Below are 25,255 nucleotides of genomic sequence, written 5' to 3' on the forward strand. Positions count from 1 at the left end.
CACATGAATTCAGTTCCTTATTATTTTTCTCACATTTCTGGATGGTTGAACTTTTCTGTCCATTTTAGGTAACATTGCAAGTCTGTGAATATCCCTCCTGCAAATAACATAATATAATTAAGGTTGTTAAAGCTGAAACAGTTTTTCAAAGTGAAACAACATGTATTTTGGGCATTTTACCAACATGAACTCTCATAATGCTCCTGTGAGAAGAGTAAACTAATGCACAGAAGTAGTGCACATGAATCCAAGACCAGAAGGGAAATCAATACAAAGATTAGAATTAAGGGGCCCCAATTTTGTTTTCAGGATGCAGATGTTGAGGACCAGTTTCTGTCCTCATTATGCTACATTTCCACACCAGATTACCTAGGACTTGAAAGGAATTTTTATGCTAATGTTGACAGATAAGTTGTCCAAAGGTTGGTGGACATGATCAGTGAAGGATTCATCCTGTACCAAGGACTTCCGCACTTGCACCAGGCTTCCATGGTGGTTCTGTGTGTGTGTGTGTGTGTCTGGCTGACACTGGCACAGAGAGGGTGCTTGGGGAACTGGGAACTTAGCTGGCTCACCTGTATGTTCCTGAGGACTTTTAGATGCCAAAACCCTGTCAAGATATGCTGATATCAAATGAGGAAGTGAAAGTGGTTTTGCCTCACTGTTCAGATTCTGTTCAGTGAACAACCTGCATGAACTGGAAAGCCTGTCCTTGTGCTTTTGAATAACTGCATGAACACTCATGGATCACCACAACACCCCTGTCTCTCAGATAATCACTGGACAGTTTTAGCCCTAAAAGTGATCTAGCCAGTAACTGTCGAACAGTTAACAGTCAAAATGGGGATCAGAAGCAGCGATTTTTTTATGCTTGTGTGTTTGAGATCATTCTAATTCAGATGTTACATCTTGAAATCATTAATACTACCTTAAGCTTGCCTGGTATTCTCATTTCTTCTGAAATTGCTTAGCTCAAGTGGATCCTGAAGTACTGATTCTGCATCAGCAAAATGCTAAAATTTGTAGCAGCTTTAAGCAAAGAAAAGTAAAACAGTGTATGTTATGCATCTTTTCTCAGTCCTTGTCTGCCCAATTGAAATAAAGAATATGTAGTAGACAATTTATTAGACAATAGAAAGCGAACTGAATTAAAGCTGTCTGATTTTCTACCTTGTCTTGGAAGGAGACCAGTACCAAGTAATGTAGGAGATGGTGCTAGTAACCACACAGTGGAAAAACAAGGACCATGTGGTAGACTTGACTTGTGCCATGTCTAAATCATAAACTTACACTGAATTTTAGCATAGTATGAATTAATGTCCAAAATTATTAGAATCACCTCCCCAGTAAGCCCCTATAGTGTACAATATATTTTATTGCATTTATTTTACCAGCCTGGTAGGCACACCTGTAGTATCAGTTGAGATTGCTGCCTAACTGCAGTAGACGGTCTGTAAACTCACAGTAGGAAATACAAGGCGCCTGCTGCCTGCTTTGCCTTTCCTGAAGCTCTGGAAAGCTAGAGCTGCCACCAGCACTGAAAGAATATTGTGGGGCACAACATAGTATCTATTGCTGTGTTAAATTCATAGGGGAAGCCGCCTTTGGGCTTCTGCCTTTTGGCAGCAGTTGGAGCAGCAAGGTTGTCTCTCCAGGCATCTCTCCATCTCATTGCCCAGTTCTGGGTTATTGCCTAGAAATTGTCTTCTACTGGTTTTCTTTCCTAAAAGTATTGCAAGTGATTGTACATTTTCACTAATTATAATTCTGATTCTCTTTACGTGTCTCAGAGTCTTCCTTCTTTTTCTTAATTTAGATTATCACTTTTCTTTGTATTGCATCATCCAACTGACTTGTCATCTTCCTTTCTCTAGATGTTTCCAGATGTGTGGCTGAGAGGAAGTACACCCAGGAACAAGCTCGCAAGGAATTTCAACAAGTGTTTATCCCAGAATGCAATGATGATGGCACATATAGTCAGGTTGAAAATTTTTCATTCAGTATCTTGCATGGCCAGAAAGACAGAATATGTGTGTTTGCAGAAATGAAGAAGAGACAAGCGTAAGGAAGGGAAATGTAATTTCAAAAATAAATTTAATTTGTGCTAAGGCTGATGTTAAAAAATGGAAGGAAAATTCATGTTTTGTGCCAAGTCCTTGTTCTTTTTTTCAGAGTTGGCCAGCAAAAGAGCCAAACGTTACTATTTTTCATGCAATACACTCCATGTTTTTTGAGACTGAGGCAGCTGAGTCATTCTTGTAGCCCCCTGAATACTCATCAGATGGTAAAATGCTTGGAATTTCAGATCTGTTCCTGATTTGAACCAGAAATCTAGTAACCAGAGTCCATATCTTAGTGCTAAAGCATGAATCATAGAGAATTCTTCCCTATTCTCAGCTGAATTTCTGCAGAAGCATATGGTCTGAGGCTAATTTACTTAGGTTAGATCATGGAATTCAGAAGGGATGCAGTTAGAAGCTTACCCTGTGGTAAGTATTCCAATCATCACCTTCTGCTGCCTCTGTACTGCATTTCTGTTGTGAGGTTGTGCAGAAGACAATCCTTCTAATTTCAAACATGGTGAGGGAAGTGACATTGGCCCTCAGGAAATACAATTCAATTGATTTCTAAGAGGAATTCCAAGAGTTTACTTTCTGACGGCTTGGGATATGAATAATGCTGGCAGAAGCACTCTGTCCTGCTCCTTCAGTGGGTGGAACAATATGTTCCCTATGTGGAAGAAAAGTCGAGATTGCTTGCTTCAGTAACAGTCTATGTGTCTCTTGAGGAACTTCATTGTGAGCTTTTCATAACACCTGCACCTCAGTCTTGTGAAATAGGGTGTAAACAACCACATATTTCAATAGTTTTCTCTTCACTTGTTCTGAAGGACCTACCACATTTTGCTTGAAATAAACTTCTTTATGCTGAAGAATTATGCTGTGGGATAACAGACATCTGTCTAACATTGCACATGGTTCATCTCATTCCTGACAGGTTCAGTGCCATAGTTACACTGGATACTGCTGGTGTGTCACTCCCAACGGTCGTCCTATCAGTGGTACTGCTGTGGCCCACAAAACTCCCCGGTGCCCTGGTAAGACTTGTTTCGCTGGCCAAGTTATGACATTGTCTCGTGATTAGCAGATTTATGTGGCATCTGATTAGACTTAAGGAGGAAAATTCTTCACTGGAAGAGTGGTTCAGCTCACAGACGGGTGCTGGTGGAAGTTGTGGATGCCCCATCCTTGGGGCTTTGCAAAACTCAACCAGACAAGGCTCTGAGAAAGTTCGTCTAACTTTTAAGCTAGCCCTGCATGAGGCCTGAAGTCACTGCCACCCTAACCCTCCCTGTGATTCTGTGATCCATCTACTTTAATTATACTGCAGTATAATCTAGCTATTGAAAGGGGGTTCTGCAGTCAAACTCATTGCCATGTGTACTGCTTTTGTCTTTCATCAGGACAATTAACAGGTTCACTGTTTTTAAGGAATTTGCTTCTGACCATCTTTCATTGACATTATAATTAATATAAATCCCAAGTGTATGAACAGTTGCCAGAATTGCTATTCACCTTCCTTGAGGCTGAGAGAATTGCACAGAAATAGCTCTAAAAATACTTAAACTCTATGTATTGTATGCCTGTTTGTGCTGCAGCACTATTCTCTGTCAGAGACTGGAAAATAGCTTTAAAAAGCTAACCTTGTAATGTAAATGAAGCTGAAAAAAAAGTGGATTGGGGCCTTTGAGGGAATTCACCTGGTCCAATCTACTTCAATTGTTCAAACACAATATTAACACTTTTAATAAATAGATGGAGGAAGGAAGAGACCACTGAGAAAGTTTCAACACAGACATAAAAAGTTAATTCAGCTTCTAAGGTCTGTCTTGGTTAAATAATTTTGAGAATCTCCCATGCATCTTGCCTGTAGGTGAACTTTAGCCAGAAAGAATACTTTACAGACTAATCTTCCTGATCCAGTATGAAAAGTCACTGTAGAATAAGTTAATTGTGAAAAATAATATAAAATACTCAGGAGCCTTAAAATAGAGAAAAATGTGCATTCATTTTAGTGTAATTATTGTTTACAAATGAGTGGTATTTTCAGAAGACAATGGTTACGATTGCAGTTCTATGCTTCACTAACATCAGTGAAAGAGTGGTAGTGCTTAGGAATTTGCTTCTGACCGTCTTTCATTGACATTGATAATAAATGTAAATCCCAAGTGTATGAACAGTTCCAGAACAAATGGCATTATTTTTGGCTCAAAATGTTGCTGAGTTAGTTGCTTTCACTTATAATAATACTTGTATCACCTCGGTAACCCAAATATAAATAGGAAAAGCTCACTTTTTCCTATTTATATTCAGTATTATTGAGGAGAATCTGCAGTGTAGTTCCAGGTTGATTAATAGATTATTATTAGAATTATTCTATTATTACAGGAACCAGACCTTAGTTCCTCTCAAAGCTATATTCATGTGTCTAGCAGATAAACTGCCAGACTGCTTCAGCTTGGTTTTGGAGGGCTGGGAAATTTTTTACAGAAATGCTAAGAAGATGATGATAGTAGCACTTGATCTTAATTTAGTACCTCAGAGATAAATAGACTGCTCCAGGGCCCAGGTGAGTATGCAGAGTCTGATTTTGCTCCGTGGAAGATTGTGGGTAATTTTCCAATTGTTACGAGACCCTTTGGGATTGCCTCTGCACATTTCCTCCCTTGCTTGTATCAGTGCTCTCACATTTTACTGCTCAATATACCCGTTTGTCCCTCAGGAAAGAAGTCCAGCTACAGCAATGTTTGGAAATAGATTTGAAATGCTAGGGGATTTTGCAGTGGTAGTGGCTAAGGTCTTAGTCTTAAGAGGTCTGGAGAAATCTCATTCAGCAGAGAAGGCAGCTACAGATTTTCTCAGAACCTCATGTGCTATAATAAGGCAAAACTTTGCTCTTATATTGCAGAATGAAAGCCTGAAGCACAACTGCACTCTTCTCCCATTTCGCAGTATATATTCAAAATTGCCATCTGTTTAGGATAACAGTGGGGTTTTTTTTCCCCCGGGACTGTTGATGTTTTCCAGATCACCGTTGATTCCCTTTTGTACTTTTTTCTTTAGTACTACTCTGCACAGGAATTACAATCAAAATATTGGTGGATATGCTGAAGTTGAGTAAATGTACTCCTGTTTTAACTAATATTTCAAGGATGCAATTTCTTCCAACACTATTGTCCCTAGTCAGTCTAATATATGGTGTTGGTGCTAACCTTCTTGTAGGCATTGCCTTGCTACTTTATGACATTGCAGGCAAGTCTCCTGTAGCAGTGGCATCCTGACACCAGCATGTTTATGTATTTTCATTTGTTTCTGAATATTCTGCAGACATGATGCTATAGCTATTTCAAACACATTTATGCAAATTTCTCAGTTTGCACTTACTAGACTTTTGTTTTATATGGGATCACTTTTGCCACTTTTTTCATCTAGAGAAGAATGCGCACAGACAATCAAGATGGCAGGTAGAGTTAATTGTGAATATGCTTTTGTAATGATTTTCTCATAGGAAATGTGATACCATGGAATGTGTGAAAATTTCTTATTTTAATGAAATTGTTCAGTGTTTCTTTTCAATTCTAGGTTAGTTCTTCTGTAACTTCAGATAAGGTTTGAATACATGTCTAATCAACTGTGCTGTTCCTAAATTATGGGATAATTTCTTGCCTTTCATTTTCTCCCAGTAGAACCACCTTTGACTTTGGTGAATATCCAGAAATAGGAAAGAAGAGCATGGCAGCCTGGAAGAACTTGGATTTTAATAGAGGAAATACGGAGCAGAATTTAGGATTGGCAGATAGGAGTTTGGTTTCCTAATTCCACCCCCATCCATGTTTCACATTTACTGTGTGATATTAGATACGTGAAACAGCCTTCAAGTTTATCTAACTGTTTATATTGGTTAGCTGCAAAACATGATGCTTCCTAAAGCCATCTCAGGTCCTGGGACAGAAAAGTGTCATGTGAATATTTTTTCTATATCTACAGTAGCTGTATGAGCCATTTTTTGCTCATTGTGTTGTTCTGGTTGCTCTTCCTGAAGTTGTCTTTTTTGCTAGAGACGCAAGGTGTGGAAAAACGAAGGTGATAAGTAGCATTAAAAAATGCAGGACTCTCCAGCTAATTTATATAAAACCTCTGCTTTAATTTCCACACGTTTACCTGAAAGAGGCTCTTTTTCCATCCTTTCCAGTTATTCCCGCACAACACTTGGTATTACTAAAACACACATGATAAATATCAGAATGTCATTCCACACCATGGAAGTAATCTCCAATGTTGCAGGAGCAGTGGTGAGAAGGAGAGTAAATCAGACACATTCCCATGACAGCATTAAAAAGAAAGCCCCTTAAAAATGATGAATGTTCCCCAATACTTTCACTAAAGAACACTAGACGTAAAAAAGACATTTTTACAACTCCCCATCTCTGTTATCAGCACTGCAGGGAGCTGCAGAAATTCCACAGGTACAGAGTCCTGGGAAATGGGGCAGAAATTGAGAAGCAGGTGTTAAACTATCATTGAAAAATACAGTGTTTGCCTATTGTAGGGGTTTTATGCCCTATTAACTATTCTGGGCTTCTGCCAGTGAGATTGCAGAGGTATAGAGACATGTTTTTCTGTTCTGTGAAGTAGTTTTGCTACCTTACAGTTAAGATGGCATGATCATTTTTTAAGGCCAAAATACAAGTGCCATTAAAAATTCAGAAATGATGAAAACAAACATATGTGGGAAGGCAACAAACCTTTAGAAATTTACATTATATTGCTTTCGTTAGCTGTTAAAAATACCCATCCTCGAATCGTCTATATCTTCTGCCCCCATACACAGTACTTTCCCTATACATACAGAGTCAGACACATCCGTATGTGAGAGAAAAACAACATGGGAAGATAACTTTCCTGTTTCTTGATATCTGCATTCAGCGGTTAGATATCAAATATTCTTCAGTATGAGATCATAAATCATTAGATATATTAGATAATAGTAGATTCTCACATTCTCTTTTAAAGGCCAGTTGCATATGACTATATCTGTAGAAAATAGATATTGCTAAAATTACAAACCACAAAACTCACATCACATGCCCTGGAAGATTTAATGTGCCTCAGAAGTTGCTAAAGTGAAACTTGGTGGAATTCTGGGGTTTGCAATAAAGTAAGGCATTAGTATTTCTGTTTGTTTGATTTTTTTATTTTGTTTTGTTTTTATTCATCAGAATCATAAATGGATAGATGGCTAAGCTAGAATAGTACTACATTCTTCTTGTTAAAATAATGCTGATGAATATAATATCCCTCCTTGTCCTCTTATTCCATAAATACATTTATGTGATGTTTTGGTGGCTTACAGTGCACTGAAAAATTGGAAGCCAATTGTATTGCCTAACTTTTATCTAAGTTATAAGTTGCTATTTCTCTTTGTTGCCTAGCTGAAAATGTGAGCATTTGTCGTGAGTATTGAAGATACAATTTTCTAGAAACTTGCAAATGCAACTTCCTTCCACGATTTTAGATAGTAGTACTTCTACTTAAATATATTCAGAAAATGGTAGACAAAAGTGATACAAGCTCAATAAATCTTCTCACCTTGAACTTTGAGACAAGAAGAAAATTTTCGGCTGCATAAATTGAAAATTGCAGGTGAAACTGTGTGAGGGCACAAAATTTTCTTTGTAGGAAATTCTGTGAATATTTTTGTTAACTTCTCAAGACTATTAAAAATTTCATTTTAGCCTGGTGAACCTTATTTTCTTAGCATTCCTTTAGGAAAATTCTAGCATTTTAGTGAAATAAATTTCCTAGCATTCATAGTGAATTAAATTCACTATGATAAAGTTATGCCAGTGAATGCCAGTCTCTTCCTTCATCCATCAAATTTTCATCAAAATTTAGGGTAAAAATAGCAAAGCATAAAGAGAGTAATTCAATTTTCCCTGACTGTGCATAAATATTATATAGTCATTATCTCTCACCATTTCACGTACAGATGGAGTAATCTGAAGGCATCTTGGTGTTAATGAAATCTGGAAAGATTTTTCTGCCTTTGGTTTAAGATGTGGAATGTTATATAAATTTCACTAATCCATTAAATTACTTCCTTATAAGCTGAATTTTAAGTTCAGTTTATAATAGTGGCTCTGAATGTACATAGAGAGACAACACTGGTGTCAAACTGAGGCTTTACTTAATACTCTTTTTAGCACAAAGGGGCTATCTGTGACAGTTCATAACACACTTTGCCCATGCTGAGACCTCATTTCTATTCACAAATTGGAGTAAAACGCTTTAGTGTGGATGAGTCAGACCTCAAATCTCTGCATTTACAAGGGAATTGTAATTATATGCCTGAGCATCAAAATTCAATTGAGAAATTACAGAGTTAATTGTAACTGGACAAAATTTGAGGAAAGATTGCATGACTGGTATTTAGTACAATTAGAAAAACCTGTAATTTTGTATGCAGTGCTTCCTAAAACTGGAACATCTTATTTGAGTTCAAGCTAAGCCTCTTATCAAATTCAAGCCAAGCACCAAAAAGCTCAGATCTTCTGGCTTCAGCTAGCATAAATGCAAGAATCTTCCTCCTCTTCAGAGTGAACACATGGATTAGTATTCCAGTCTTTTTAGAGCAAGCTGTCCCAAACACCCTTGGATGTAATTCCTATAATTCTGATGACTTTATTTTTCCTGTCTGCATTAATACTGACACATCACTAAGTATATTGATTTTCTGGTAATTCAAACATCATACAATAAAAATAAACTACCACCAAAAAAAGAAAAGTCTAAACTGGAATATTTCTGTTATGGGTATATAAAAGCTGTCTTAAAAGCTGAATCCTTCAGAAGGTAGTACCAGCTTGGCTGCATTGTCATATATTCTTTTATGGAGGCTTTAAAATCATCATGCCAGATTTGTGATGTTAGCTGTCTTCCCTCTGGCAGACTCTTGTGTCTAAACTTGATGCTGAAGTAACCATCAAGTAACAATGCCTGTGATTTAGTCGGTTCTCTTATTTAAATTGCTATTTTAGAACAGATTTATTGTGCTGCAAGGTTTGGGGTTTTTTCTTTATTTTAAACCCAGAGATTTTAGTTATTCCAGAGGGAAATAAACTAAGAAAATTAAGGCAACCATATTATTTCACACACTTCAGAGCATCTGTCAGATGTGGTTTTTTGGTTTAGTTTTTTTGTTTGGGGTTTGGGTTTTTTTTGGTTTGTTTTTTTTTTTCCATTAAAGCAGGTGTACATAAGAAGAGACTATGTGATGAGAATTGGTAGACATTATGCTTTTTAATTTTTGATCACTCTATGTAGCTCTTGAGAGAGAAAACTACCACTTTTAAAGGTGCTTTTCTAAAGCAGCAGACAAAGATCTGTTGATAAGAAGTGACTAGGAGTTAGAATCATGCCAGTGGTTATAATAACGAGACATAAGCAAGAAGTAAGGAAGTGTTTCTATTTTAAAGCCTAAGGAAAACTACGTCCTGTAAAAATTACTAAGGAAACCAGTAGATTCTCCGTTTCTTGACAACTTGAAATCAAGACTGGATCCTGGGTTAGAGTCCAGGCTGGTAGGATAAGCTATTAAACCCAATCTCCTGCAAACTTCTTGATACCCTTTCCACCACTTCTGTCTCCTCTTCTAAGGGCCAGAACTCTGGGGATGTCTCCTGCAAGTAACTCAGGCTCAAACTCAGAATAATCCTCTGTCTCTGCCTCCACCAACACACACACTTTCCACACCACCACAGGGTTTCCAAAGGGTTTTGTGTGAGGCATTTAAAGCAGAAAGACTTCAATGACTCATTAAATCTGAACTATATTTCATAGAAAACATATTAAAAATAAAAATAATATTTTTCTGTTAATTCCTTTCTCCATTGCAGGCTCAGTGAGTGAGAAGCTGCCACAACGAGAAGGTGCAGGAAAAACAGGTAAATATCTTAGCTGGCCTTTAAATAGAAACTAAAATATCTGTGGGATACACCACTGTGATTTTCCATAGGTTTAAATTGTCAATAGTTATTCATCATGTAATATAGCTACATGTATACTACGTATGCATGCATATATGCTATTAATTTTATGTCTGCATTTTAGTTATTTAGTAAAACTATAAATGTGTATATATATGTATGCATGTATTAGTTTGTATATGCATAAATAGTATGTTTTTCCATTCTCAGCCCTGCAGACTTTGCTATTCTGTGCTGTTTGGAAGATAACTTTTATTCCCATAGCTATACTCTTGAAATTCTTTCCCATACTGTTTGCTTGCCCTGGAGGACAGATTATTCTGTCTGTTAGATAAAGACAGCATTCTGCAGTCCCAAAATCTCAGGAACTGGAGTCCTCACTTTATTTCCCTAGCAATTAGTGCTTGAGTCATCTTGGACCCAGCACTTTGTTCTATATTGTGTTTAATTCACCTGATGGCTTACATTCATGGACAGATGATTGTTGTTGTTAGAAATAGATCATGGTGTATATCTTGTTGGCAGGGCAAAATCTGATGAGACTCCAACATAGCTGGTAGATTTAAGTAAGGGAGATGTCTATGCTTTAAACAAAATCAGAGCTTATGCTCTCCAAACACCTAGAAGAATTTTAAATTCAACTCAAAATAGCAAATTAAATGTAGATGTCAATTACAATGGCATAAATTAATTTTAAAGAAGTTACTCATTTGTGGTAATGTTAATGACTGGTGCCCTGTAAATATAATTAAAATATTTTTTTTACAGGAACTTTTGCAGCATTGTCGTATACACAACATTTAAATAAACTGTTGTGCAGTTAGGTTAAGAAAATCAGTACTTCTTTAAAGGCTAATAATTACAAAGAACTGGAAAATTGTTCCCTCATGTGTTTCCAGGCAATTGTGGGTTCCACTAACCTTAAGTTACCCATTTGTTTTAGGTCAGGACTTTCATTTTCAGCTTTGAACTGAATGAACTATCCCATGTATGAAACTTGTCTGGAATCCTTTATTTTTGTTTGTGACTGTGGCAGCTGAGCTGCTGAACTATAAATGATCAATCATAGAACAAGGAACTTGAATGAACACAATTTATCGAGTCTTCCTTCACATCACACATATTTGTGTCTAAAGTGACATGGTTGCATTTTCTCACACCCTGTTTTTATGCTCTAGCACAAGTCTGCAGCATGGAGGACCACTGACCTGGTTCCCAGGCAATCACTGGCTCTTCTCAGATGCTGCTAACTTCCTCTCCCCACCCTTCCTCCAGTCAGTCACATGCTTTAAAGAAAGTCATGTCGTCAGAGACATCACAACATCCTTAGGGACCATCATGGAGTAGTGAATAGGATCAGCTGAGTGAGAGCTGTGCTTCAGTTTCACAGTCAGTGTAGTAAAAAGTATTCTGTAGCTCAGCTTGAAAAGGCACAGCAGTAGTTTTTGAAATAATCATAAAACTTCCTGTTCATCTTTCATCTGCACGTTCCTGTGGACTAATCAGAGGAATCTGGATGTGGATACCTGACCGTATTGTAACACAGCAAGCGCAGGCAGGTTCACAATGTTCTTACTGCTGTAAAGACATGTTCCAGACCTTCAGGTGTGAGGACTCTACTCAAGAGACAGCATAGACTTAGCCTGAGACAGTCTCTTCTTCCAAGATGTCACACAGAGACTCAGAGGAGAAGATGACCTGGTGGGCCATATCTGTTGCAGTTGTTAACCTTACTTTCTCTATTTCAATACTGAAAGAAAACTTCCAGTGGCAGATTTTGGAGGTCAGTTTGCATGTTTGCGTTTTTTCACATTAAACCAAGCAGGACCGAAGCTTAAAAGATAATTCCTAAAGTGTCTTCCCTGGCCCCGAAGTTCCCTCCTCTAATCAAGGAAAATATTCAGACAATCTGAAAAGCACAGGTGTCAGAGATGGGATCACATCTCTTTTTTCTGATTCTTAGCTGACTGCAGGACTATGTTCTTGGTAACTGAACTTTTAACAGCAGACAGATGGTTTCTGTTTAAATATATGCACATATGGACTGGTATGCATGTGCCAGCCACAAAGACCTATGCAATTGACCTGTGAGATATCTAATTAACATGAAGATGAACTGCAACTCTGTTGAATGTTGTTTTGAACAATGGAATGCCACATGCATCGTCATTCTTAAAAGGGTTTTCTATGAAAAGATGATGTACCTGACAGAATGCTAACAGAAAATTAATGTGGGCGTCTTCCGGCAGATTAAGAGTAGTTCAGGACCTGAGGTAGTTACGGAGTGAATTTAATACCTGTTAGATTATACAGATATCTTGTACCAAGTGTTTGGTCCATTGATGATCAAAAGCAAACCTCTTTATTCTTTTTGGAGGTGGGGAGTGACGTGAGGCCAGTTTTATGATTCAACATATTATTATTAAACATGTTATTAAACATGTTATTAAACATCTGTTGAGTTTTAAAAAATAAAAATTGATAAACTGTTTTAAATGCTGCTTGAACAGAGTTCAAGAGGCTAACTTTGGGCTGAAAATCACCAAAGTTGCAGCATTATATCTGAATTTCAGGTAATAACATAAGATCAAATGTGTCTCAAACTGAAACTGTGTACCAAAAGAGGATTAGAGAAATGTCATTTAAACTGAAAACTGAGTTTCTGGCTGGGTTCTTGGTAATATTTACCTACTGTAAGCTACCCTCTGAAATTCTCTGTTTTCTGAATCATATGCTGATTGATGATGTAAATATATGTCTTGATTCTCAGTACACTAGGATACGTGATGGCCTCTCTGAAATTAATCAGTGGTCTTATTCCACCACCCGGAGGACACCACAAAAATGCCAGCAAAACTAATGAGAAGTGACAGTTTGTTATGGCATTGAAGCAAAGCAGCCTGTCATTGCGTGGACAGGAAGAATGAGCACTCCTAAAAGAAGTCTCCTCATGCTTTGCTTAGAACATTTTGCAGTGAAAATAAGATTCTATTGCTGCTGCTTTGGTTTTGTGAAAAGCATGGAGGTTAGTGTGCCATGGCTGAAAATTTGGTTTTACCTGGTAACTCTATTTGCTGTGAACTAGGTTGTGGCTTCCAGAGTCCTCTGCATGATCCACATAAAGAAAATAGAGATTTACAAAAAACCCTTGGGATGGTGATACCAAAGAGAGCAGGAAGAGGCTGTTCTGACTTGCAGTAGCAAGAAGAAATGGAAACAGATAGTGTGTTAGCATTAAAGCTGCTCCTCACTGTTACCCTGGTAGGCTGCATGCAAGAGGAAGCTTCTCAGTTACCTTTGGTCTAGCTTTTGTGAAAATGCCAGGAAAGCAATCTGGAAACTATGGGTCTGAGATCCAGTTGTGAAACTGCAAGAAATGCTAATAAAACTCTTGCATGGAAGATGCTGTTTATTGACGGACACCTTGGTGTTGGAGTAAGCTCCATGCTACAGGGAACAGCAACGACTGGAAAGTATGTACTAGCCAAGGTCTACTACATCATATTTACCCAGTATCTGCAGTAATCTTAAATAACAAAATCATAATAAGGTAAAGATGGGTCTTTGGGTACTGCACATTCTCACAATGAGCTAACTTAAATATTTTTTCATATAGAATTTTACTTTTGCAGCACTACTTCCACTGTGATTTAGTGAACCTAAATTTACTCACATCCTCTTACAATTTCTGTAAAATTTCCTCCCTCTTTTCTTGCACTAATGGTTGGTAGTGGATGGATGGAGATGCCTGACTGGAGGATAAGAACTATGCAGCGATATTCTGTTCTTTTAATCTGTGAATCTTATTTATAAAATCAGTTGACTGTTAAATAGATCCTGCTGTGCTGAAAGAAACTTTCCTTTCATTTTTAAGGTGTCAACATGTCTGCAGCCACTCATCTGCCCCAGACTGCTTTTGCGTTCACAGGTCTTACCCCTCCTATGTATTATCTAATTACTGACAGAAATGCTGATTTGCTCAATTATAATCTATAGGTATCAGTGTGCAGCTTTAAAAATGAAGAATTACTGTCCAGGGAGCAGCATCACTTCATGCCTTATCAAAGACCCTGCAATCATTTCATCAGCCATAACCTCAAAAGCCATCCATTTACACTCCAGAGTCTGTAGATGAAATATATCTAATCTGTGTAGTACCTATAAATCATATTTAAATTATTGTTTGTTTACCGGCCGGGGCTATGTGCAAATCATTAGTATCAATCACGTATGTACACTTATTTAGCTTACTCTCATAATTGTAGTCTCCTTGCAAATCTTTTCCATTCTGAATTCAGATGATGCCTCAGCTCCCGCGCTGGAGACTCAGCCTCAAGGTGATGAAGAAGGTGAGCCTCGACAGGAACTTAACAGTATGGTATTCAACTATGCAGTACAGCCTGCATATCACAATGTCAAATGAGTTAAGAGTTAGGGCTGGGGCAGTTGCAAGAAATTGCAAACATCTGTACTTTTTTTCCAGATGAAGACAGCAAACAGAGTCTTTATTTACAGGAAACAAATTTCATGTGATAGTTTTGAGATGACACTGTAGCTACAGAGTCCAACATTAGCAATTTTAATTGTCAATACTCAAGGCAGAGACAGGTTTTAAACTTGAGTCAGAGTGCAGATTTAAACTGAATGGCCAAGGAAGGACATTAAATGGTAAATTCTGTCTTCAACGTATTGCCTAGTAATATTAAGGTTGATATTTTGTCAGGCTTATATGCCTCTGGAGAAATTTGGTGCTTTGTAAATGGAAAGCTCAAGGCCTACATGCAGTGATAGTCCTGTATTGTGGCTGCCTTACTATTCACTGCAAATCTCACAGAATCTGATCTGAAGTTATTACATATTTTGGGTCAACACTGGGAGATTTTTATTCTGATTAAACATAATTTTAGTCTAAAAGTGTTTCTTTCAACCTTTTGTATGAATGGGATAAGGAAGAAACTATTCATGCCTTTGTATGAATAAAGGTTTTAAATGGTTTAATACAAACCAATGTGTCCCTTTATTTTGTAGACCCATGTATATTTAAAACCAGCCACTTACTATTCAGCTGCTAATAACTTTAAAAAAAAACCAACTGTAACATTTGAAAACTTTTCCCCCCCCCACCCAGATATAGCTTCTCGTTATCCGACGTTATGGACTGAGCAAGTGAAGAGTAGACAAAACAAAACAAATAAAAGCTCAGGTAAGAAACTTAAATTGTCCTTACTTTGCAAAGCTCCCTTGAAAAAATGCATTAAGCCTTGTTAAAACAAGCCATTTAAGTGAAATCCATTTTAATAACCATTATGCTTCCACTCTCATCATATTATAGCAACTTTATGATAGGCATTGTAATGAAGACAATTTTGTAGACTCATGCATATGTTCCTTTTATATGGAGGTGTTTTTGGCCAGGCTTTACTAGGTGTGAATTGATACTAATCCACTGAAGTTTCTGGCTCACGTGTTTTCATCTGTGAGTGGATCTGACATTTATTTTTTCATCCACTTTAATTCTCTGCCTCTTTGTTATCTACTTTTATTTTTGTGGGGTGATGTGTAGCAAGAGGTGATTGGAAAATGACAGTGTTGGTTACAATGTATTTGATGGTATATCTTAGAAGGCAAACCCATCAGAAATCAGTTGTCTGTTAACAGGAAAGTGGAAAGACAGTGGTTTTGGTTTTTTTTGCTACATCACTCGTCTGTTATTTATAGCCTGATCTCCAGTTTAGTGTGAATTAATTACATTGCCTTTTTTTGTAATTGTTGAACTTTGGCTTTAATTTTTTCACCACTCTTCAGAATTGAGCTTTGTAAACCTGGACTAGAAAAGTCAGATGAATGTCCTGAGACAGAAGCCTCTAAAATATTTGGATAGATTCAGTGCTTGGGTGGATTACAAGTTTTGATACCTTCCTCACTGCTCCTTCCTTTCAGTGGAACAAACTTAAAAGAATCTTCTTGAGTTTCCTGGTTTCTTTTTCTCTGAAAAAATGTTTAATTTTAAAGGAAACATTAATGATACAGTCTATGATTCAGTAAATCATGCAAAAGCCTACTTCAGATCCAGTGGAAACTGAGGTCGTGCTTTACATGAAGTACTGTGCTTAAGTATTTTACTGAATTGAGACCCAAAAGGATTTAAAAAGAGATAAAATTATCATAAGACAGACTGACCTATCTTTACTAATAGGTTCCTTTACATAAACTATTTTTAACATCAAAACAATAATTATTAATACTTTTTCCTCTCCTTGATCTTCCAGTAGGTGCGCAAGGTAAGGCCCTTAAACAGAATGTAGGCAAGAGTTTGAAGCAAATACTTTCTGTGCTGGACGTTTATTCTGTCATTTTACTCAGTGTTAGCAAGAACAGAATTCCTCTGGGATTTCTGTCGTGTAAAATGTATGTATAGAAATATGTCATTTTTAGGGGTGTTAATTTAATTTTTATGGTGCTAGAGTCTAGAACTAAAGCAAGAATTCTTGAGTTTGCCATGGAGCTGCAAACAAAGCCAAAACTTCAACACGCACACACATAAATAAATCAGAAAAACACCAAAGAGAAGGTGGGTTTATTACTATGAACTTGTAACCTCCAGTCCATCTAAAGACATATTTACAAAGGACGAGAAACCAGAAGCATAATCTGCCTGTCTTATGATTGTTAGCCCATGGTGCATTATCATCAAAAGCATGGTTGTGTTGGATTTGCTAACAACAGGACTTGCTCACAACCGTGCTGTGTACAGGGGTTCTCTGGAGGGCTAGCAGTTGCTGCAGTGTTTGGTGCCATACCTGAATTAGCAGAAGTCATCAGACATTTTGTAGCCAGCCTTGCTTTAATTTGTAGGCATACCTGATGCACCAGAAGCAACCACTACTCTCTCTTCTGTAACTTCTCTTGTATATGTAATATGGCATAATCGAGTTGAATCTAGGTGCTAAAAACAGTGTCCTCACCAGTTCTGCTAGGCAGCATCTCTCTTCCAGTCTCCAGAATATAATGTGTGTCAGTGACTGTATATTTATAAGTTGTTTTGGTGGCTAAGCCTCACTGATACTTGGTAAACAGGTCTTTTAAGGTCTAGGTTATATTTTTCCCCTTACTAACTCTGAGTGTTGCCAAAGCTTTGGGAACATCCACAGAGAATGAACTCTGGGCTGCTACGTGTATGGAAAGACCTCATGACTGAATCCACTGGATTGTAAACTAACCACCTTTGGACACCTAGGCTTCAATATACGGGATAAATACAGTTGTCGTCTTTACTCAGTTTGCTTAGCAAACTCTGATTCAGACTTGGTCATACAAACACCAGAAATCTTACTGGAATGTATTTGTTGGAGTAAAATGAGGAGAATTTATGTCTCCGTATGAGCTGCCTTTATAAAACAAAAGATGAAACCTAATTTATTCATAGTGGGCTAAATTTTCCTTTTTTCTATAGTAACCCAAGTACTTTTAAAGAAATTCTTCAGGAGCAAATAACAGTATGATCTAGCCCTGCCAGTAGAAAATAAAAAAAATAATAATGCTAAAAAATTCAGGCAAAGTCAAAATATGCTACTTAAAACTATTCTAGTCTTTATTGCTATTATCTTTTCTATTTTTCACCTGTCCTAGTATGTCATGGCCAACAAGTCATGACTATAAAGAAACTTGTCTTGACCTGAGAAATCAATCTCCTTACAAGAATGTTTTTGTGAGTTAAGGATCATAAATGAATACATTAAATTTACTGTACTCATCCTGAAGAGGTTTGCTTTTGCTAGTCTGCAAATGATCTGTTACAATTAGCCAGTAAAGTCAGCATAAGCTTTTAGGTTTTGGAACGTAGAAAATAATGGCTTAGGAAATTCTAGTTTATGTTAGTTACCCAGTGCTTTCATTTGATTAAATCAGACTAAATTAATTATCACAGAGTAATGGCATTTAAGAGACTTAGAGATGCAGGGCATGAAATTACTGGATTACGTATCCATGTTCTATAATGACTTCTAGTGTATATTCGTTTTGTTGGTTCAGAGAAATAGGTCTTTGCTGGTCACTAAAGACACTTGTAGAGTGCAATTGAATGTATTAACTTTTGATGATCAAATGTTACTGGTGGCAAAACCCCCCATCAACGCTGGGTCGTGTAACAATAGCTCTGTTTAGAGTGGTGGATTTGAGCTCCCCCTCTACTTGACCGTGGCGAGGCTACATCTGGAGTACTGTGTCCAGTTCTGGGCTCCTCAGTACAAGAAAGACAAGGAGCTACTGGAGAGGGTCCAGCAGAGAGCCACAAGGATGATTAGGGGTTTGGAGCATCTTTCTTATGAGGAGAGATGGTCAGAGCTGCACCTGTTTAGTCCAGAGAAGAGAAGACTGAGAGGGGATCTGATTAATGCAGATCAATATCTCAAAGGTGAGTGCCAGGAGGATGGTAGCAGACTCTTTTCAGTGGTGCCCAGTGACAGGACAAGAAGCAATGGCCATAAACTAAGACACAGGAAGTTTCACCTCAATATGAGGAAGAACTTCTTTACATTGAGGGTGGCAGAGCATTGGAACAGGCTGACCAGGGGGGTTGTGGAGTCTCCCTCTCTGGAGACGTTCAGAACCCGCCTGAACATGTTCCTGTCTAACCTGCTCTAGGTGGTCCTGCCTTGGCAGGGGGGTTGAACTAGATGATCTCCAGAGGTCCCTTCCAACCCTAATAATTCTGTGATTCTGTGATCTCCATTTTAGCTCTTTTTGTATGTTGAAGATGATTTTCAGAATTTTTAAAAACTTTTTCTTCCCAGAATTAGAAAAATAGTATGCATCTGGTTGCTAAAATAACATAATGTTTGCTGAGATTGTTTTATACACATGCCTTGGTGCCTGTGCAGGTATTTTGTGATTTTTTGGTTTTTTGGGGTTTTTTTGTTTTGTTTCTTTCAGACTTTTTTTAAGCCCACATTCCTCATTTCTTCTTCAATTTCACAGAAAATATTGTGGGTTTGCCACATCGTATTAACAGAAATAAGAATTACAGCAACAGCTGTCAAACACAGAAAAGTGCATCGAAAACACTCAGCATGGGACTGTATGGCTTCTGATGAAGACATTGTAGCAGCCTACACACTGCTGCCTGTATGTGAACTTGATGTCTAAACTCCTGCTGTAGTTTGTGGAGGTGAGGTCAAGTGGAGCCTAGAGAGCAGCCCACCTCATTGTAAAGTCAACACCTGCACTTGGCCAGCTAACTGGGTAGCTGGACCTCACTGAGTGTGGTGACTAGTTTAGATCTCTAGCTGATGTGAAGGTATCTGTCCTGTAGATAAACTTTATCCCACCCCAGCATCAGTTGAAAGTCCAGGTAGTATTGTTTTAGAGCTTGTCTGTTTTACGAAGATCAGAGGACAGAAGGTTTTTTACCTTGAAGAAACTGGATATCTTGGACTATGTAGTCAGTAGTTGCCAGTTATTGTGGCTTCAGGGCTAGGTGTAACTTTCATGTGGGTGGAGAACACAACCTGACAGTACAGATACTTGACTTTGATTCATGTGTTAAATTTTAAACACACGAAATGAGTGGGTGGAAACTTAGGGCCCTTTGCAGTCAATGGCAAAACTCCCAGGCAGTGTTTGAACAGCCATTCGTACTCTGACTACATGCTACTAGTTCACGCAATAGTTCCCATTTCATCTGGATCAAGCACAGACACGTGATGTAGTGCTTTGTGCCAGCTTCGTGCTCTGTGCCAACTTTATGCTTTAAGCAGGTGCTGGAGGACAAGCTATACGTGATCCAGCAAAAAATAAGGTCAGCCCAGAGGAAGACTTTCTGGTGTAAAGGCTGCCAAGGCAGGGTCAAACTGTCGAAATGCTTAACACATCCATGCAAAAAGTAGCAGATCATGTAATTATGACAAAGAATCCTAAATCAGAATTCATTGTCTCCTCAAACTATGGCTTTAGTGACTTTGAGAGTGCCCAAACTTCAGCCAATTATGGTAATGTAGAATCATCTTCAGCCTCATTTTTTGCTTTGACTGTGCACACATGAAAGGAACATGTAGCTTTTTATTTAGTTTTCTGACACAACAGAGTAGTGGTTTATTGCTGCCATTTTGGTACAGATCATCAGTTTCACGGCTTTAAAACTGTTAGAAGATTTTATCAATTAGCCCCAGAGGGCTCAATCTAACAGGAGTTTCATTTTCAAAATGCCATCTGGGAGAACACTGAAGTGCACATTCAGTAATATAGTACAGACTGGCTGCAAATGCAAATGAAAACAGTGTAATATCCACTGTGAATACATTCTTAATAGACTAAAATAGCAAATTTAAGGTAATAATGTAACTAGCAATTATGTGTCTGTATCTATACCAAATAGCTGCTTGCATTTATCTGTCCATATAGACTGAATCTGTTGGCAAAGTCTGCCAGTGAGATTGACTAATGTGACAGAGCGACATTCTAAGATTTTAATACAGTTTTTATTGCCTTGTCATCTGACTGCTTTAAAGTATTTGTGCAAGTAGTTTTTCTCACATGGAAACTATGTTGATTGTCACTGAGGTTTCTGTTTTGTTAGCTTTGTTTTCTTTCTCAGAGGCAATTGTTCCAGTGGGATCCCAGGATCCCTGTGCACTGATGACTCCCTGAAAGTCACCTTCTTACTAAGAACCAATACAAACCCTGTTCCATGCTCCAAAGCTCACGTTCATTCCAACCTGAACCTGGCTAAAGTCCTCCTGCTATGCCTATCCTGGCAAAACTCAGCCCTGAAGTTAAAAAAGCCTGCATGAAACAAAAAAAAAAAAGCTTTTTTTTCTTTTTTTTTTTTTTCCTCAAAGGAAATAAATGTAAGAGTTAGTGTATCTGCCCAATCACATAAATTCTAATAGTCATTCCTTTCTAAGCATAGGAAAATGAGAAACTTACAGGCAGGAAAATGAGTAACAGCTCAGTGACTTTGTATTTATTCTCATTAATTGTTGCATTTTCCAGATGTTGCTTTTAATATTGACTGAAGATAAATTACATGCAGTTGAAAGTGTTTGAGCTAGCAAGAAAAAATGTAAGATCCCAAACTTGTGTTGTAAATTCAGCCATTAGCTGTAGCTGGAGAAACCAAAAACACGGAAATAAGTTGCTGAAATATAGGCATCTCATGCCTTCATGTGGCTTAGGGTATCTGATATGTGCATGGGCTAGAGTTATGACAGCCTACTGGTAATCAGTGATGTTCTGGCGTGCAGGTTTGATGATAGTCCAGAGAACCTGAAATGGCATTGAACTGGCCCTAAGAACCTCAGTTCAAACCATGAAAGGAAATAGAAGGCAGAACTATTGATTTTAAATAAGTCTTCAAACCTATCAACCGGCTATTAAGTCCATACATGCATTCTGTCAGTGGGAGCTCAGTCCATTACAGATGGGCAGTCAGTCTCTGCCAAATTCTAGACAAGTTAAAATCTAGATATTATTACTGTGAATTTTATAGCTTGGGCTCATCTGCAGGTCAGTTCACAAGAAAAGGCACTAGCATTTTTTTGTGACATCTACAGCTAATGTCTGAATATTTTATGATGCCACAGATCTGGCTTTTGGGCCTTGTAAAATTCGTGGGTGCTGGAAGACATGAGCTGGTAGAATATTTGTTATTTGGTCTATTATGTCAGAAGGTTGGGTGTGGAAGATAAAGAAAAAAACAGTATGAGGTAAGTACAAAAAACTGATACAGAGCAGGACTGGAAGCTTGCAGGCCAACAGTTTTGTGGCCTTCACAAACTCTTTAGATTAGCTCTGGTTGCTAACTCACTAAAATACTCCCTTTAGAGTTCTTGAATGAATGAACTATTTGGAGTGAACTATAATTTGTGATTTGTATTTTACTATAAAACCAGCATTGTTAAGAAACTCTTGGGGAGGCAGATGTGTGAGGCACTGTCATGTCTTGTTATATCCCCTACTGTTTTATTTTAAAATATTTTGAAGAGTAGGAGGTAGTTCTCTTCCATTTTCTTGTTGGCTTAGGGTTTGGGGTTTTTTTCTGTCAAGAATCATAAGAGTTTCAGTGCAGTATTCTTTTAGAACACTGGTTTCAAGATACTCCTTGACAACTGAAAAACTGGTGTTTTTGAAACTACTGATTGTTCACACAATTAGGGCCAATCAGTAAATGGTTGACTTAGTTCCTAGTGCAGAACTTTATCTTTTCAGCAATTTTTAATGATATAGTAGTCTTGATTGAGCTGTTGTGCGGAGGGAACAGTACTCTTCACCCTCTTCACCTGTGAAGAAAATTACTCTTTATACTCTTCGGTCCTCTTGCCTTGCCTTTACCTTACTTTATGTGCCTTGCCTTTACCTTACTTTACGTGCCTTGCCTTGTCTGTCCTATATTGGTGAAGGAAAATTACAGTTTTCTTTTAGTTCTTTCAGCCTCTTCCAAGAAGATAAAACTTTCCAGACCTCCCCACAGTGCTTGTATATTATGATAGATTCTTAATTTGCAAGCTGCTGGATCATGTTTGTTACTGTCCTATTTTTAATAACCCTTTTCACAAGCATTTTCATTTATCTTCATTTTAATTTTACATATTTGTCCAAAACCTTTATAAAGATCAAGCACTGACATTTCCGGTTTTTTCCTCCTACTACAGGGAAAGATCCTCCCATCCTAAACTATTAAAAAAAGAGTTCTGTTTTACATCCAGTTGATGTTCTTTATGCTCAGGATGTTCCAGGGCTTTATTGGACCCTCACTATGGGACAAAAAAAAAAAAAAGGAAAAAGGAGGGGGGGGGGGGAAGGAAAATATCTGTTTTATACAAAGTTGATAATTCTGTTTTACTGCATATGTTAAAATTTGATGCCAAAAGATAGTAATCTTTCCTGTTCATTTTTAATTATATCACATTACTTTCTGCAGCGAGTAAATGACACAATAGTCCTGTTTGAAGTTCTCCTTTAGCTTTTAGACATGCACTCCCCCATCTATCCATAGGTTTCCATAGTTTACCAGACATCAGATTGTATAATCATAAAAGCATCAGTAAGTTTTATAAATCCTAAGGGAGATGTCAGGCTACCAGTCTATATTTTAATGATAGATGCAAAAAAAAGTCACATAAGTCACGTTAATGCACAGAAACATACTGGACTGGATCATATCTAAAAACATAATCTTTATAGGAAATAGATAAATCTTTCAGTCAGGATAGTCTGAGTCTGGCTATGGCTATACTATGATTCCTGGGTGATATATAGAAGATCTTCCAAATTTATAGAAGGTCTTCCAAATTTTGCAAGCAATTAGAAATCCAGCAGGGTCGACAGCAAGAACTGCCAGGCCCTCCATCATCATCATCCCAATGATCTGATGGTTAGGAGAAAATGTCCACGTTCCATGCAAAAATGCCTTCCCTTCCTTGCTTCCCCCCTGCCCGCAGTTAACAAACCTAAAGGCAGTGAACACAGACTCAAAAATGCTAATGTTAAGAAAACAATAACTTCAAGTCTTGCTCTGAATTTTACTCAAAGTCATCCAGTGAGCTGTTTTGGCAAAATTATTCTGGTTTGATAAGACAGACTAGACTGCTCTGAGGAAAGTAATTTTCTCTTTCTTCCATGGAGATAAGTCAAATGACCAACTTCCCACTTTTCCAATAACTAAGAAGTGTTTTTAAAAAGCCAAAAACAGGTACGGCAAAATATTCCCCTGTTAATATCTTATGCAAAGTATGGAATTCTGCTGCTTGATCTGGCCACAATCTGCACAAAAAACACTGCTGTTGATGGAAATATGGACCATGGAAGGACTCGTAGCCATGTAACATGAATTAGTCCTGGTGGCTGGAAGTCAGTTTTACCTCAGTTTCCTGAATGTACATTTCTGATGGTCTGAATTTATTTCTAGATGTTCCCTGGTAGATCAGGTTATGGGCAGTCACAGTGGTTTAAATTTGGAGGGATTTTTAATGGGATGATTTATCACATCTGATTTCCAACTTTCTTATTTGCCAAACCATGTATCTCTGAACAAACTTCCCAAAAAGAACAACAGCTCATGCTACAGTTCATGCATTGCTTAACTGTTTTCCAAAAGCCAGTTCTTGGCTTTTTCCTAAAGTCTTGAAAAAATTGCCATGTGATGCAGGAACTTTTTGAGGCTTCATCAATACTGTTAACATTTTCCATTTGGTACAAAAGCAAGAGAAATTTAACTTCTGCAAGGACTTTTGTGGGAGGAGTGGAATTCACCCCAAAAACTTAGTGCTGGCCACATGTCTGCAATGCAGCTATCACATCAGTCCAAGCCTGTACTGCAGCATTTGTTTTTATGGACTGTTAAGGTCCCAGGTTAATAGTGTCATCCAGGGATCCTTTTCCCTAGCCTGCCCTTGATGCAATACACTGGCTTTTCTGTTTGGGACCAGAGTAGAGCCTTCTTTCCATGAAGAGGCACACTAAGGGTCATAATTGGCACAAGGGAACTTGTTATAGTCAAATTACATTTCTAAAATACGTAAAACCACTTTGAGATCTTTTCATCTGCAAGATGCTGTTTATACCCCAGCGTTGTATTATTTCTGGCTTGCTTTCTGCTTCACTCCACACTGTCCATCACACTCTGTCTAGATAAATGCTAGACACTGTTTTCCCTGTGCTCTACGCTGCTTAGAAAAAACATTAACTATTGTTGCCATAATGCACTAGATTTCGATGTTACCGGAGAAGAAGCAGTGGTTGAAGAGACAGACCACTGTTTTTCATTAAGCTATTTTTAATACCTGTTTCAGTTTAAGAACAGCAGGCTAAGTATCTGCATTCAACCACAAGTAAAACTATGTTTAAATAAGATTAAAGCTGTAAATTAAATTTCAGATCTTAAATTCTCTTGGTACATTACAAAACACAAGAGAAAAGAGAGGGCAAAACTTAATATACCAAACTAGTTGAAAATGCAGCCTTCTATGGAAAAAATGACTTCTAAAAAAACTTTTTTTGAGAAGATCTGTATTTTCAGCAAAAAAAATTGTATTTTCAAGATGAAAATTCAAACAACAAAAAAACCCTTCAAAAAGCTGAACAGTTTTGTCTCAAAACTCAGAATCTTGATTGATCATTATAATGCCTTGTGGCAATTGTAATTTTGAAACTTCATTAGCTTCTTTTTCAGGGGCTAGGGTCCTTAGCCTGACTATACATGCAGGATACAATGGT

The 25,255-nt window shown here is 37.7% G+C and overlaps 1 protein-coding gene across 4 annotated transcripts in view; it reads left to right on the plus strand.

The window, feature by feature from the left end:
• The window catches only part of SMOC2 (SPARC related modular calcium binding 2), a 137,671-nt gene that overhangs the window by 55,053 nt on the left and 57,363 nt on the right, over positions 1 to 25,255 (plus strand). For 2 of the 4 annotated variants that reach the window (XM_030499891.2, XM_030499892.2), the window contains exons 3-8: positions 1,875 to 1,981; positions 2,998 to 3,097; positions 9,956 to 10,003; positions 13,920 to 13,973; positions 14,344 to 14,394; positions 15,174 to 15,248. In XM_030499891.2, the coding sequence (XP_030355751.1) occupies positions 1,875 to 1,981; positions 2,998 to 3,097; positions 9,956 to 10,003; positions 13,920 to 13,973; positions 14,344 to 14,394; positions 15,174 to 15,248 (435 nt within the window). Of the gene's footprint in view, positions 1 to 1,874; positions 1,982 to 2,997; positions 3,098 to 9,955; positions 10,004 to 13,919; positions 13,974 to 14,310; positions 14,395 to 15,173; positions 15,249 to 25,255 lie in introns of all 4 variants that reach the window. The other 2 variants (XM_030499894.2, XM_030499893.2) reach the window with 2 other exon arrangements.

The sequence above is a fragment of the Strigops habroptila genome, chromosome 10 (assembly GCF_004027225.2).
Source record: "Strigops habroptila isolate Jane chromosome 10, bStrHab1.2.pri, whole genome shotgun sequence".
Taxonomy (NCBI): domain Eukaryota; kingdom Metazoa; phylum Chordata; class Aves; order Psittaciformes; family Psittacidae; genus Strigops; species Strigops habroptila.